This window comes from Penicillium argentinense (assembly GCF_028826775.1).
Source record: "Penicillium argentinense strain IBT 30761 chromosome Unknown utg000011l_segment0_segment0, whole genome shotgun sequence".
In the NCBI taxonomy this organism is placed as follows: domain Eukaryota; kingdom Fungi; phylum Ascomycota; class Eurotiomycetes; order Eurotiales; family Aspergillaceae; genus Penicillium; species Penicillium argentinense.
The window spans coordinates 1204629-1217466 of NW_026622670.1; the positions used below are offsets into that span (position 1 = coordinate 1204629).

General features: G+C 52.4%; 4 protein-coding genes across 4 annotated transcripts; 2 read left to right on the forward strand and 2 right to left on the reverse strand.

The window, feature by feature from the left end:
• Positions 1-1974: 1974 nt before the first annotated feature.
• On the reverse strand, positions 1975-5728 carry N7532_011458 (uncharacterized protein; the record flags this gene model as incomplete). Its single annotated transcript, XM_056623949.1, has 7 exons — positions 1975-2234; positions 2292-3043; positions 3164-3643; positions 4041-4142; positions 4608-5121; positions 5193-5475; positions 5582-5728. The coding sequence occupies 7 exons, from the start codon at positions 5726-5728 to the stop codon at positions 1975-1977; spliced, it is 2538 nt and encodes an 845-aa protein (XP_056468937.1).
• Positions 5729-5950: 222 nt separating this feature from the next.
• Positions 5951-10817, forward strand: N7532_011459 (gamma-tubulin mipA; the record flags this gene model as incomplete). The annotated part of the gene is made up of 9 exons (XM_056623950.1): positions 5951-6798; positions 7223-7263; positions 7400-7512; positions 7594-7647; positions 7707-7889; positions 7959-8159; positions 8215-8301; positions 8361-9032; positions 10764-10817. The coding sequence occupies 9 exons, from the start codon at positions 5951-5953 to the stop codon at positions 10815-10817; spliced, it is 2253 nt and encodes a 750-aa protein (XP_056468938.1).
• Positions 10818-10819: 2 nt separating this feature from the next.
• On the forward strand, positions 10820-11038 carry N7532_011460 (AN1-type zinc finger protein TMC1; the record flags this gene model as incomplete). Its single annotated transcript, XM_056623951.1, has 1 exon — positions 10820-11038. The coding sequence occupies one exon, from the start codon at positions 10820-10822 to the stop codon at positions 11036-11038; it is 219 nt and encodes a 72-aa protein (XP_056468939.1).
• Positions 11039-11751: 713 nt separating this feature from the next.
• Positions 11752-12193, reverse strand: N7532_011461 (uncharacterized protein; the record flags this gene model as incomplete). Its single annotated transcript, XM_056623952.1, has 2 exons — positions 11752-11853; positions 11936-12193. The coding sequence occupies 2 exons, from the start codon at positions 12191-12193 to the stop codon at positions 11752-11754; spliced, it is 360 nt and encodes a 119-aa protein (XP_056468940.1).
• Positions 12194-12838: the final 645 nt, after the last annotated feature.

Sequence of the window (12838 nt, forward strand, 5' to 3'; positions counted from 1 at the left end):
CCCCTGGCGTCCGAGGGAAACGAGTGCTTTGACAGGGGCCAATGACAGCAGCGGCAGCCATGCAAATTACATGTGGGTTCGCCCGCGCAGCGAATCTTGGGCGTGGGGCGGATCGTCGTGAAGCCAATTGGGGCGGCAACGGAAGATCCGGCTTGCAGCAATCGCCTGCGCCTCTTCAATATTCAATCTCAAACCATTCAATAGATGGGGCCCTTCCCGGCAAGTGCGAGATTTAGCGTAATGCTTGAATTGACGGGTTGCATTGTCGTCAGTTCCTCTTGCGGTGTAGCAGACAAAGAAACCGGAGGGTTCTACGCGGTTGCAATATGGTTTTGGCCTATCAGAGTCTATCTGCCTCAGGCCGCAACCCCCTTATGTACTTGTACGATGATGAAACCCAGCGATACGCGTACTAGTGCAATTCAGATGGATCTGATTCGCGGCCAATAATGCAATCGCCACCCCCAATCATTCACGTTGCAGTGCCTCGTCAGCCCGGGCCATATCTGAATCGGGAGTTGATGTGTGCCTTTTCCGTGTCCGAGACTCCGCTCGTGCTGCGGTTCCTCCGGGATGCCGAACGGGACCATGGATGCTCTCCCGGGGGGTCCACGGCCAGTTTTGTGGAGCGAAGCCCTGTCCAGCAGTCCAGCCGAATTCCATCCCCAATTTGGGACAATAGAGCGCCCAGGGACCAGTCATGATATCAATTGGGACAGAGTTTGTCGCTTTGCTCGCCCGTTTGGGAAGGAGGCCACCGTCAAACTTTTCGACCTCGTCCGGACTCAGACTCGAGTGGAAGGATGTGCCGAAATCTCCCTCCCGAGACCCGATCGCTGCAGAAATTATCGCGGATCCGGCTCGGAAATATGTACAATGCACACAATGTCCTTCGTATCGAGGTGGGTGCATGATAGTGGAGACGTCAGGGAAAATAACATTATCACCAAGAGGCTATTCTTGACACTTTCTAACACCGGACTGCCTTGGCGTCTCACTCTAACCTAACCATACTTCAGTCTGTCTGCAGCATGATTCAAGCATGGAGCAAGACTTTGGCCCCCTATAGCATAGTCCATCACTCTGTGCCTGACGACCCATCGCCACAGACAACACTCACGTCGGCTTTTGCTTTCATGCAGAAGAATCCACTTAAACCCGTATATCGCGAAATGGTACCTTGTTTCAGTCATCACAATCTTCTCCGGCACGGGACATTCCTCATTATACATACGGATGATGTGGAGCTTCAAAACATGTGTCACTTCATCATCCTGCACATGGCCACCTTGTCATGGAATCCACACAGCCGAAACCGAAACCCAGCTAAGGCAAAATAGGCGATTGGCGCATCACAATGCGAGGAGCATCCTGTCTTCCCACAGTAAAGCCGTGAGAAGATTGATGGTTCTGTCCAACCGGAAGCGATAATATGCCTGTGAGTGGTAAAGGTGGTAAAAGTCCTGGTCATACCAATCCGCATGAGTATTCGACGGAATACTACATTAGGTGACTCGGTTATACTCTCAATTGTGTCTAATATCAATTGTTTGCGCATCGAATCTCTGCCAGTTCGATATGAATGAACAACCTCTTAATAGCCCCAAAAGGCTTTTTTTCCATCTCTTCTCGGGACGATAAGGTTGATACGCAAATTTAGAAAGAAGTGCGCTCTCTTTGGAAGAGGTAGATGCAATTCAGCAAAGTACGTCTTTCCAGTGATCATGCACCTGGGTATGATTCGACAACAGTCGCTGACAGAAACCTTCGGCTGATCAACAGTTCGCAATAAGTTGTAGGGAGCAGATTTAATGACTTGATTAGGAATATTGACGAGGGAAAAACACTCGGTTTATCAATGCAAACTCATGTACAGTACCATTGCTGTATAAATGTAAAACCGGAAACAAGTGAATCGCTAATATAACAGAACAATTTACAAGACAAGTGAAAAAGCTCACGAATGATCTTGCTCTATTCGTCGCTGTCTGACTCTACCTGGTCATTCTCGAGGTGCTTTCTGCGCTCCTCGTTCATCTCTCTGTAAGTGCTCCAACTCAAGAGGAAAAAGGCGATCATGATCAAGATGCCGCCAATAATGGCTGCAAATGACAGTGGCTGTCCGGTGCGGAACCAATCAACGATGGCGACGAGGAAAATCGTTAGGAGGGCGGCGACAGATGAGAGGACAGGTGAGGTCAAGGAAATGAGCACCAGGAATGAGCCGGAGAATGCTGAGCCGAAGTTAGTATCATCCCAGGCTTGATAGATTCTGAGTCTGGATAACTTACTGGCATTAGCCGTAATCGAGATGAGGAGCATCCATCCCGCTTCGCCAGTGGGGAATCGGAAGGTCTCCCAGCCAAGATAGTGGAGGAAAGGCAAGGGGATCCATAGGACCAAGAGTGTGAAGCAGCCGATCAAACTACCAAAGGTGTTGGCAAAAATAGTGCCACGGCCGGGGCTGGTACCCTCCGGGGGACAAGCAAAGCGCTTATACAACACCTCGTAGAGGCCGTACAAAACGCTTCCGATACCAATTACCAGGTTGCCCAGAAGCCGGTTTTGAGCTTCCTGGTCATCCTTCATTGTTCCTCCTTTCGAGACCTTCTTTTCCGGTCGGTCTCCGTAAGCAACTACAAGAACACCGACAATGGCGACACCCACCGCAAAGACCTTGTCAAACCGCAGCTTCTCCTTGAGGAGAGGAATGGAGAAGGCATAGGCGAAGAAGGCCGAGCAATTGTAGATGGCCGTCAAATCACTGGCCGTGGTCAGGTTGACAGCGACGTACCATGACCCTCCCGCAATTGTAAGGGCGGTGGTGACGAAAGCAGTAGTTTTGAGCATGTATGGGATCGGCGAACGGTAGGAAGCGCGCGAGGAGAGGTGGACCTCCTGGTTCTCTACCATCTGGGCGGTGGTCTTCAGAAGAAAGACATGGCGGCGCCAGAATGCTTCCCATGACATCTTACGTTTCTGGATTCGTAGGATCATGAGCTGGACCGGCCATAGTAACGCCCAGGAACCGTGAGTGATGTAGCTGCATGGGCAAAATAGATATGGTTAGCTGCGGTCCAGAAAACGTACCAGCGAGTGGTAGGTGCATGGGGTTAAGTTGGTGCTTGGTGGGGTGGTCGTCGCATCAGGTCCTCAAACTTACAGCATGCAATATGGTTTATCCCAATGCAAATCATGCTGGATGTATACGGCGGTTTCTGTCTGAACGACGAAGCTTGCCAAGCTGAGGAGAAGAAATCCCAATGCAATCATGTACTTTTTGCGAGTCGCTTGGGCGGCGTCGTATTCCGGGCTTTTACTCCGGATGGTTGGTCGACGGGTGTGATGGTGCAACATGGGCCGACCCTCTGCATCACCATTGCCGAAACTAGATCGCGAAAATCTCGGTTCACGATCATCCTTTAGTAGCGGCTGCTGGGATCGGCCATCTGTTGGGCGATGAAGCGGGGGGCGGTTGACAACCATGTCGTCGTCGTTTGAATCGTGGGAACAGCGTCCCGGGTCCGCGTTGGATTGTAGCCGGTTTCCACCAAGCTCGATGTTATCCGAAGCCACAGTGACGTTGAGCTCCCGGATGAGCCTATTTGGCGCTTTGGAGACACGAAGATCAGATCGAAGCGATCTTTAGAGCAATCAAGAATGTATCCAGCCACCCGATTGCCCTTGCGTTTAACGATAACAGATAAGAACTGGAGACGTCGCTGGAATTCCGGTCATTCAGGTCGCACACTGAGTGCCGAGTTGACAGCTAATGTCGTGAGACCAGCTCCCAAAGGTCAACTTTGTGACTTGAACCCCAATATTTGCCCCTGACCGCATGCGATCGGGAAACTTTGAGAGGTCGGGAGGACGTTTGATGGGGCGGCGGCTGCGGCCACGTAATAACGATTCGATCGGGTCCAGGCAGACAGGGCGTGTAAGGAGTTGGCGTTGAGGTGAAGTATTTCACAAAATGTTCAGGTGAGACAAATCCGACACGAGGGAAACGGAGATTAAACTGGGAGGAACCGGGGACGCACACGATACCCCGAGCAATGGACGCCTTCGTCATGTCTCCGCCCTTGGCTGCTTCGGGCGGGTGGGCTCCACGTGACATGCCACCGCCAGTGTCCAGGGACAGCCTTTGGTACGCTAGTCCGTAAATGGATTAGCGTCTGTCGCCCTGGGATTTTGGCAGTGCTGTCTCAGGCGTCCAAGGCAGATGACCAAATTTAGCAGCTGGGAACCACTTGGCCAGGCATCTGGTGATTAATTTAGTCAAAGAAACTTGATGACGGACAGTCCACTTTACTACCTTAACAACCGTTCTAGCTATTGGTGTGAGCAAACAAATGAATATATAGCTGATCACCGACTGTGGGTTTGTCGCTTGAGATATATATATGATGGATCACATTGTGCCCGGTGCAATGTTCTTGAGGCTATAACACGTCATTCAACCTTGCACCGGTACATCACATGTACAGTACGATAAACATCTGATCTCATAAGTCATCGTGCCTTGAAATGTTGATATATATAAATTCATGCCTGTACACTATGGGTAAATCTCAGATTTCACTGCTATTTACACTCAGTAGCCCTACGCCTTAGATTTGGGCTTGAACAGAGCTTCCTGAGTATCATAAGTGTACTTTAAATCAAGATGCCAATAGTTAGCGGCATACGGCTTGGAAACCAACCAAGCCTTGTCAAGAACGTCCACCACCTCCTCGGGGAGCGGACCCTTCTGCAGGTCTTCGAGATTAGTCTCAAGCTGCCCAAAGCTACTAACACCGAGCAGCACACCATCTCGACCGCCGTTGTCCATTTTCAGCATCGAGTGATGACGGACCCAGCGCAGAGCTGTCTCCACAAGGGTAAGACCATGCTTCTTGACGACAGGCTCGATGATGCTCAGAGCCTCGAAGTTGGTATCCTTGAAGTAGCGATTGCGATAGTCGTTTCCAGTGGAGCTGTTGCTGCCGAACCTGCCATCTGTGGGGACCTCGGAGGTCTTGTATTTCCCGGAGAAGAGACCACCGGCAAGAGGGTTATAAATGACAATGTCCAGGCCGTAGCGTCGGCAGGCGTGGACTAGCTCAACTTCAATATTGCGAGCTATCGATCGGATAGCAAGATTAGCCAAACAAGCTGAGACACAGACTTCACAGACGGAGATGAAAACCTACTAATAGCATTATACATGGCCTGGAAGATAGTCGGGCGCACCCAGCCGCGCTCATTGCAGAGGGTGACGATCTCCGCGACCTCAAAGGCCGTATAGTTGCTCAGACCCAGCTGAACGAACTTGCCCTCCTTATGAAGCTCGTTGACAGCCTCCAGAGTTTCGGCGAAAGGAACGGAGCGATCTGGCGCGTGCAGGTAGAAAATGTCGACCTGATTGGCGCCAAGTTCCTTCAGGGACAGCTCGAGCTTCTCGCGCACGACAGCCGGCTTATGCCCGCCGGCTTCCTGGGGGGTACCACTTGGTTGCAAGGGTCAGGCCGCGCTGCTGCCAGTTTGTTTTGGCAGTGAAAGCTTCCTGTTCTCCATCAACGTAGATCCGAGCAGTGTCGACCTCGTTGAATCCCTGTTGCTGGAAGTAGTCCAGACAGCGATTGTACTCGTCGAGGGAGGTGATACGGGCGCCCTTGGCCTCGCTGGGGCCAAAGGTCATTAGCCCGAGGATGATCCGGGGCAGAGGGTTCTGCGCGACAAGAGGCATGGCGAATAGGCGGCTGTAGGGATTCCTAGGCAGTGATCGTGGGCTTTGAAGGAAGCGCGGGGGTTGCGGAGGGGCCCGATTGTCGATAACGGCGGGGACTTACACCTGCGCGACATCGGAACCGACCGCATCTTCAATGTTAAGCTATTTAATAGTTTCCTTCGAGACACACCAAAGATCTCCATTTCAATTCTTCGCTCAACTCGGGAGATCTTCGTCACCATGGCCACTTTCCAGGGCGAAGGTCCATTCCGGATTCTGGTTATCAACCCCAATACCTCCACACATATGACGGAGGCCCTGAAGCCCATCCTCCAGCGCCTCAACCACTCCGATGTTCAATTTGACTACTTCACCGCACCCAACGAAACATTGATCCTCGATGGTCGTGTTTGCGAGCCAATTGCCAGCATCAACAACGGCGAGGAATCGGCGCAATCGGCACTGAATTGCTCTTCGGTTCTAGAAAAGGTTGCGCAATACGATGGGTTTTTGGTGGCATGCTACTCCGCCCATCCGCTTGTGGGTATGCTGCGCCAGAGGATCAAGGATACAGAGCAGTCCACCACTTCTCAAAGAACAAAATATGTGACCGGCATTTTTGAGGCGAGCGTCACAGCTTCTCTGTCTCTGATCAGTGGATTTGACTTTGCGACACCTGGTGCCTTACAAAAGAAACAAGCTGACGATACATTTGGCATCGTCACAACAGGAAGTGCTTGGAAAGATGAGCTCAACAAGGCGGTTACAGATATGCTAGTTGGGTCAGGGCTCCCGTCTTCTGGGCGTTTCGCAGGCACCGAGACCACTGGACTGACTGCCGTCGAGCTCCACACAACGGCGCCGGGTAAAGTGAGGAAGAAGATTATCGAAGCTACACAGCGACTACTTCTGAACGCACCCAGTCCTGTCCGCGCAGTCTGTCTTGGCTGTGCCGGTATGGCAGGCATGGAGGAAGCCGTCAGGGAGGGCTGCATTCAGGCGTATGGGGCAACTGAGGGCTCTAGGGTACGGATTGTCGATGGTGTTGTTGCTGGTGCCGGGAACTTGGTGACCGCGTGCAAGGCCGGGTTTTGATGTGGACCTAATGTGTTAGGTATGAAGCCACGGTCTTCGACCTCAGCCTAGTATAGAAAGCATATGATAGCAGCGAGCTCCATTTTTTGAATGATCCACCAGCTGAGAAAGACTTCATATTGATCAAGAATTTCAACCTCAAAGTAATGATATAAATAAGCTTTAAATTAGAGGCTGCCCTATTTTATTACCCAGTTGTGCCTGTTTGCGGACAGTGTTGATGTCCAACCTGAATTACTGCCTGAGGTGTCGACACCCGGCCAAAATGTTCCCCGCGCCCAACGCGCTACGCGTGTGAACCACTTCCCCCTCGACATCGCCCGTGGACAACGATGCCTCGGTATGTGCCCATATAGCTGGAAATGCGTTGTGAAGCTCCAGGAGAATCTATGAAACTGACTGAGACCTCAAATTCAGGGAAATCATCACGATTCAAGCCGGCCAGTGCGGCAACAGCGGTATGTGACTCTCCTCCATTCTCGATCGACCTCTCCGCATCGCAGCCAGCGACTTGCTTGAGCTGAGCGAGTCATATATTAGGAATCGAGAAGACATGAAGAGAACTGCGATCGGGTTACTAACAATTCTTCCCAGTCGGCAGTCAATTCTGGCAGCAGCTGTGTCAAGAGCACGGAATCAACCAAGACGGAAACCTTGAGGATTTTGCGACCGAGGGTGGAGATCGCAAAGATGTTTTCTTCTACCAAGTAAGTAGAGAAGAGCTCTGCTATTGATCCTAGCAATTGTGCGACTGGCCACACGGATGGAAGCTGATAGGACCCAAACAGAGTGACGACACCAGATACATTCCTCGAGCGATTCTTCTCGACCTAGAACCCAGAGTACGACATTTCCATACCCGCGACTGTCCCTATAGAAACGATTACTGAGCTCTGAACAGGTTCTCAATGGCATCCAAACCGGTCCTTACAAAAACATCTACAACCCTGAGAACTTCTTCATCGGTCAACAAGGCGTCGGCGCCGGAAACAACTGGGGTCTTGGATATGCGGCGGGAGAAGGCGTGCAGGAGGAGATTTTTGATATGATCGACCGAGAGGCGGACGGCAGTGATTCGCTAGAGGTAGGGCCCAGCAGCCGAATCGTACTTATGGCAGTCCCAAGTTTGAACTTTGAACTGACATGCCTATAGGGTTTCATGCTGTTGCATTCAATCGCAGGAGGCACAGGATCCGGACTTGGCAGTTTCATCCTGGAACGGATGAACGATAGGTTCCCCAAGAAGTTGATCCAGACCTACTCTGTCTTCCCGGATTTGCATTCGGATATTGTTGTCAACCCTTACAACAGTTTACTCGCCATGCAGCGTTTGACTCAGGATGCGGACTCAGTGGTATGTTCGAATTTGGACAAATGAGCTCGAGAAACATGGCTAAATCATTGAATAGGTCGTTTTGGACAATGGTGCTCTTTCAAGAATTGTGGCTGATCGACTTCACGTGCAAGAACCTTCTTTCCACCAAACGAACCAGCTGGTAAGTGGCAATCACGCGCGAAGCGAAACATTTTTGAGTTCGCAAGCTAAGATCTGCAGGTTTCAACGGTGATGTCGGCGTCTACCACCACTCTTCGATACCCTGGTTACATGCACAATGACCTGGCGGGCATCATTGCTTCGCTGATCCCGACGCCACGCAGCCACTTCCTGCTCCCGTCGTATACCCCATTCACCGGCGACAATGTCGAGCAGGCGAAGACGGTGCGCAAAACTACGGTGCTGGATGTAATGCGTCGCCTGTTGCAGCCCAAGAATCGCATGGTGTCGATTAACCCTACCAAATCCAGCTGCTATATCAGCATTCTCAACATCATCCAGGGCGAGGCCGACCCCACGGATGTGCACAAGTCCCTGCTCCGTATCCGCGAACGTCGCCTGGCCTCCTTTATCCCATGGGGACCTGCCAGCATTCAGGTGGCGCTCACCAAGAAGTCACCTTATCTGCAGCATACCAACCGAGTCAGTGGACTGATGCTCGCGAACCACACGTCCGTCGCAACCCTGTTCAAACGCATTATCCAGCAGTACGACCGTCTGCGCAAGCGCAATGCCTTCTTGGAACCGTACAAGAAGTCCTCGGCATTCTCGGAGGACCTGACGGAATTCGACGAGGCGCGGTCCGTGGTCATGGACCTGATCGGCGAATACGAGGCTGCCGAGCGGCCAGACTACTTGGATCCCGATGCCGGCAAGGAGAAGGAGGCCGCGGTATGAACTGAAACTGCGTGTCTACAGTGACGTCTCCATTTCTTCTTGTCATTTTTTTTCAATTTGCTTTGGCAGGGCAAGGGGTTCGGGCGCATAAACCGGGTGCGTGCGCAGGGCCACCGGCGTTTTTTCTTTTTTGTGTCTTCTTTGTTTTACCCTAGGGCAGCTCATTTGTGGGTTTTACATGTACCCAATGCATCCAAGATCCAACCAATTCCTTTCCCACTCGTAGATGATGGGCAAATGCCAGCGCATTCAAAGGCCGGGAACACGTAGGCGGACAAGCAGTTGAAAGTGGATTCCGACCCGCCGGGCAGTTGCAACGGGCCGGTTTCTGCAGTGGAGCATGGGAATGGCATGGGGCTGGATATGAGCCTAGGCTGCAGGCCATCGCAAAGGGGAGAGAGCTGTAAGTAGTAGTATGTATACCTACAGTAGGATAGCAGGGGACAGGAGAATCGGCGTGTTCGCCGTGCTGTTCTCCCCTCTCCGCCTTGCGAGGTGGTTGCCCTACCGGAAGTACCGTTGGGCGGCGAGATCGGCCCTAGTCCCTTTGCACCTTACTTTTGGTCCTGGAGCCGATCAGGACGGAGGACCCGAGCTGCGCTGGGCCGCACTAGTCCTGCGAGCGACCTACGTGGTCACGGTCTCATGGCCCTGGCCTTGAGTATGCCGACTAGTTGTCGGATCATCGTGCTGGTGCCGGAGGGTAGAGCGCATTGGCCGGGAGACTCGTCCAATTCACACTGCAGCCAGCGCGGCCATAGCTTGGGGTCTGAGTCCAGCTCACCGCAGGAGTCGTGGGACGTTGAGGACGTGCTTGCGAGGATCAGGATGGTGATTCTCGTGGACGGTACTCGAGCCGAACTCCTTCGCCACCCATACCACGACCCAGTGGCACGCTATGCTAGGTGGAACCACCACTAAGAGGACCAACCTGCTTCGAGACCGTCGTCTGGTTCTGCGGCTGTGTCTGGACAGTTAAAATTACAAGGCAATATAGTTCTCACGTGAAGCGAGTCAACTGAGCGGGACCTGGTCAGACGGTCCCGTGGGTGTGCTGAGGACTAGTACTGATCGGAGTATAGGAGTTGTAAGAGTAACTGAGTAACTGGTGGTAGAGTAGTGATACAAGTATCGTTAATCAGTAATGCATTCGATGAGCTTGTTGAAGTCCGATCAACTAGATCCTTAGACTATATAGTCTCTTCTGTGAATAGTCTGCAGTTAGGATGAGTCCGCCACCGGGTAAAGGGGCTAGCCTATCGAACTTTCTGGGAGACCCGCTCGCCTCCATGCGATGGCTGATTCCGTCACTCTCCACGCCTCAACTGACTCAGCCCTTTCCATTCAATTCCTCCTTTTGACTTTCCTTCTCCCGCCCGTTCCGATCTTCCTATATAAGTGTCCGGCCCCGTGAGTGCGCCCCTTTATTACTCTTTCCTACTTTCCTCCTACGTCAACTGCTCCTGTTGCGCGACGCCTCCTTCCCCAACCCAACGCTCATACCTCCGCAGTCCAGCCCCCAGGGTCAATCTCTCCACCCTTTCTCTCCTCGCTCTCCTCACAACTCCGTCAACCTCACATCGTGCTCTGGGGTCCTCTCGAATTCGGCACACTCGTTCGCCTGTGCCTATTCACACTTGCCTCCACTCTCCTCGTCGTCGTCTTCCTTCCGGCGCTTATCTCAAGCCACTCGACCCGTTGAAAGCGTCATACCAGTGACCTCAGCAACCGCCCTCTGTGCCGATCCATTTCACTCAGCCTCAACCAACCCCGAAATAATCATGGCTCCCCGTAAGCCACGTTGCAACTTCAAGGAGTGCAAGGAGGCCGCCCAGCGCATTGTCGGCGACTGTAGCTTCTGCCACGGCCACTTCTGCTCTAAGCACCGCATGCTCGAGGCCCACTCCTGCAGCGGCCTGGAAGACTGCAAAAAGGAGTCGCACGCTCGCAATGCCGACAAGCTGAATAGCGAGCGGACGGTCGTGGTCAAGGGCGTATGAGGATGGACTCTTTTGACCTCTCCTCGTCTCTGGGGTCTCTGGCTCGCACCGTCCACCTGCACATGTGTTGCTATCCCTATTCCTCGGGGACAAGATACGATGCGATCCCTTCTTTCGCCGCTGGGTGCAACGTGGTCTCCAACGTGATTCCTGGTGGCCGTCGCCATTCAGCCGGTTGATTTTAGCGTGGTGTTTTTGCTTCCCATTCTGATCGAGTCGGTATCTCTACTACTGGTCTCGATCAACTCGATGGACTACGGGTTTCTCTTTTATTTCTCTTTTACTTGTTGGGAGGGTATTTTCTTTCTGCTCCGTTTAACCCCCATCTACACGGCGTTTTCATCACTTCCTGACTGGGATTCTGCTTCTTCCTGGACTTGTCTTGCATTCCCCTGGCATGTCATCGATTTGCCTTGCTTTGTTCTTGTTCTTTCGGGCCGCTTCATAGAGATCCTACGGGACTCCCAGGGGCATTTACTTCTTTTAGCCAATCTGGAATTCTATGAATATACCACCGCTTTGAGTTAAGAATGATTCATTTCGTAATATTAGCAAACTCCTAAACCCCTGATAAGAATAGTGTTACAGATATTGGCCCGTTCCTCCTCTCTCCCCGGGCATGTCGTCCTCTATCCCCCCCTCAGCCGGGTCCGATCTTCGGCCTTTGTAGAAGTTAATACCTGCGCAACAGATCAAATGAGGAGCATGGGGACTTACATGTCGTGGTGCTCGCTCAGGCGGCTGAGCCCCTCATTGAACTCCTGCACCTTCTGCTTGTGCGACTTGTATTCGCCGCGGCGGGCCTTCTCGAGCTCCTGCAGCCAAGTTAGAGCACATCACCGTCACGCCATCGACACGACACCCAAAAAACGAGAAAGCAGGTAGATAGACACATACTCGCTCACGCTTTCGCTTCTCGAACTCAATTTGAGCCTTGGTCAGATAACGACGAGGCTCGACCTTCTCCTCCTGGCCAGGCTTAGGCGAGCTAGGCGCCTCCTCACCCTGCTTGTCGCCAGGACCTTCGGCAGGGTCCTGGGTCTTCGCGTCGTCCTTCTTCTCTTTCTTCAACGCCTTCTTCTTCTTTTTCTTCTCGACCCGACCGGTGTCCACACCCTTCAGTCTGAGCCGGCCGGGCTTGAACTCGTCCGCCATGGCGATTGGACGTGGGGGGTAATGAATGGTGTGGTGTTTGCGCGTGCGGAGTAAGAGGGGAATGAGGAGTGGCTTTTTCGGAGTGGATCTTTGCCGCCGCGTGACTTTTCCTCGCTGTGTCGGAGCGAGGACGCGAGGGAAAGAGATGGAACCGAAGTTCCTGCGGGTTGGTAGTGGCGGTGTGGGGACGTGGATCTCTGGCGCTGGATGCTGAGAGTTGGAAGGAACTTTGATGATCTGCTGGCGCAGGGGTAGATGGCAGTGGAAGAACTTGGGTTGCGAGTGCAGTTCAACGGTGGGGCATATGTATAGAGGTGTTGAGGCAACTGCCAGTGACCTACTACCTCGATTCACTAACTGCTGCTACCTAGAGTAGTTCCAGGCACCGGTAATATTCACTTTGGCACCTATTTTACTACGGCAGCCACCAAGAGAGAACTTAGATGACCGCCTCAAATTGTATTCTTGAAACCTAGGTAGGCTACTACAAAGACGGGCTCGGTACAACAACCCTAGCAAGTTCCTAATGGCTGCAGAGTACATATCAGTTCCCAGGAACGACGAACGCGTGATTACCATACTGAAGACAAAATCGTCACGATCGGGCCCATTTATTCCTCGAACATTATTCCAGGGTTCCAAATG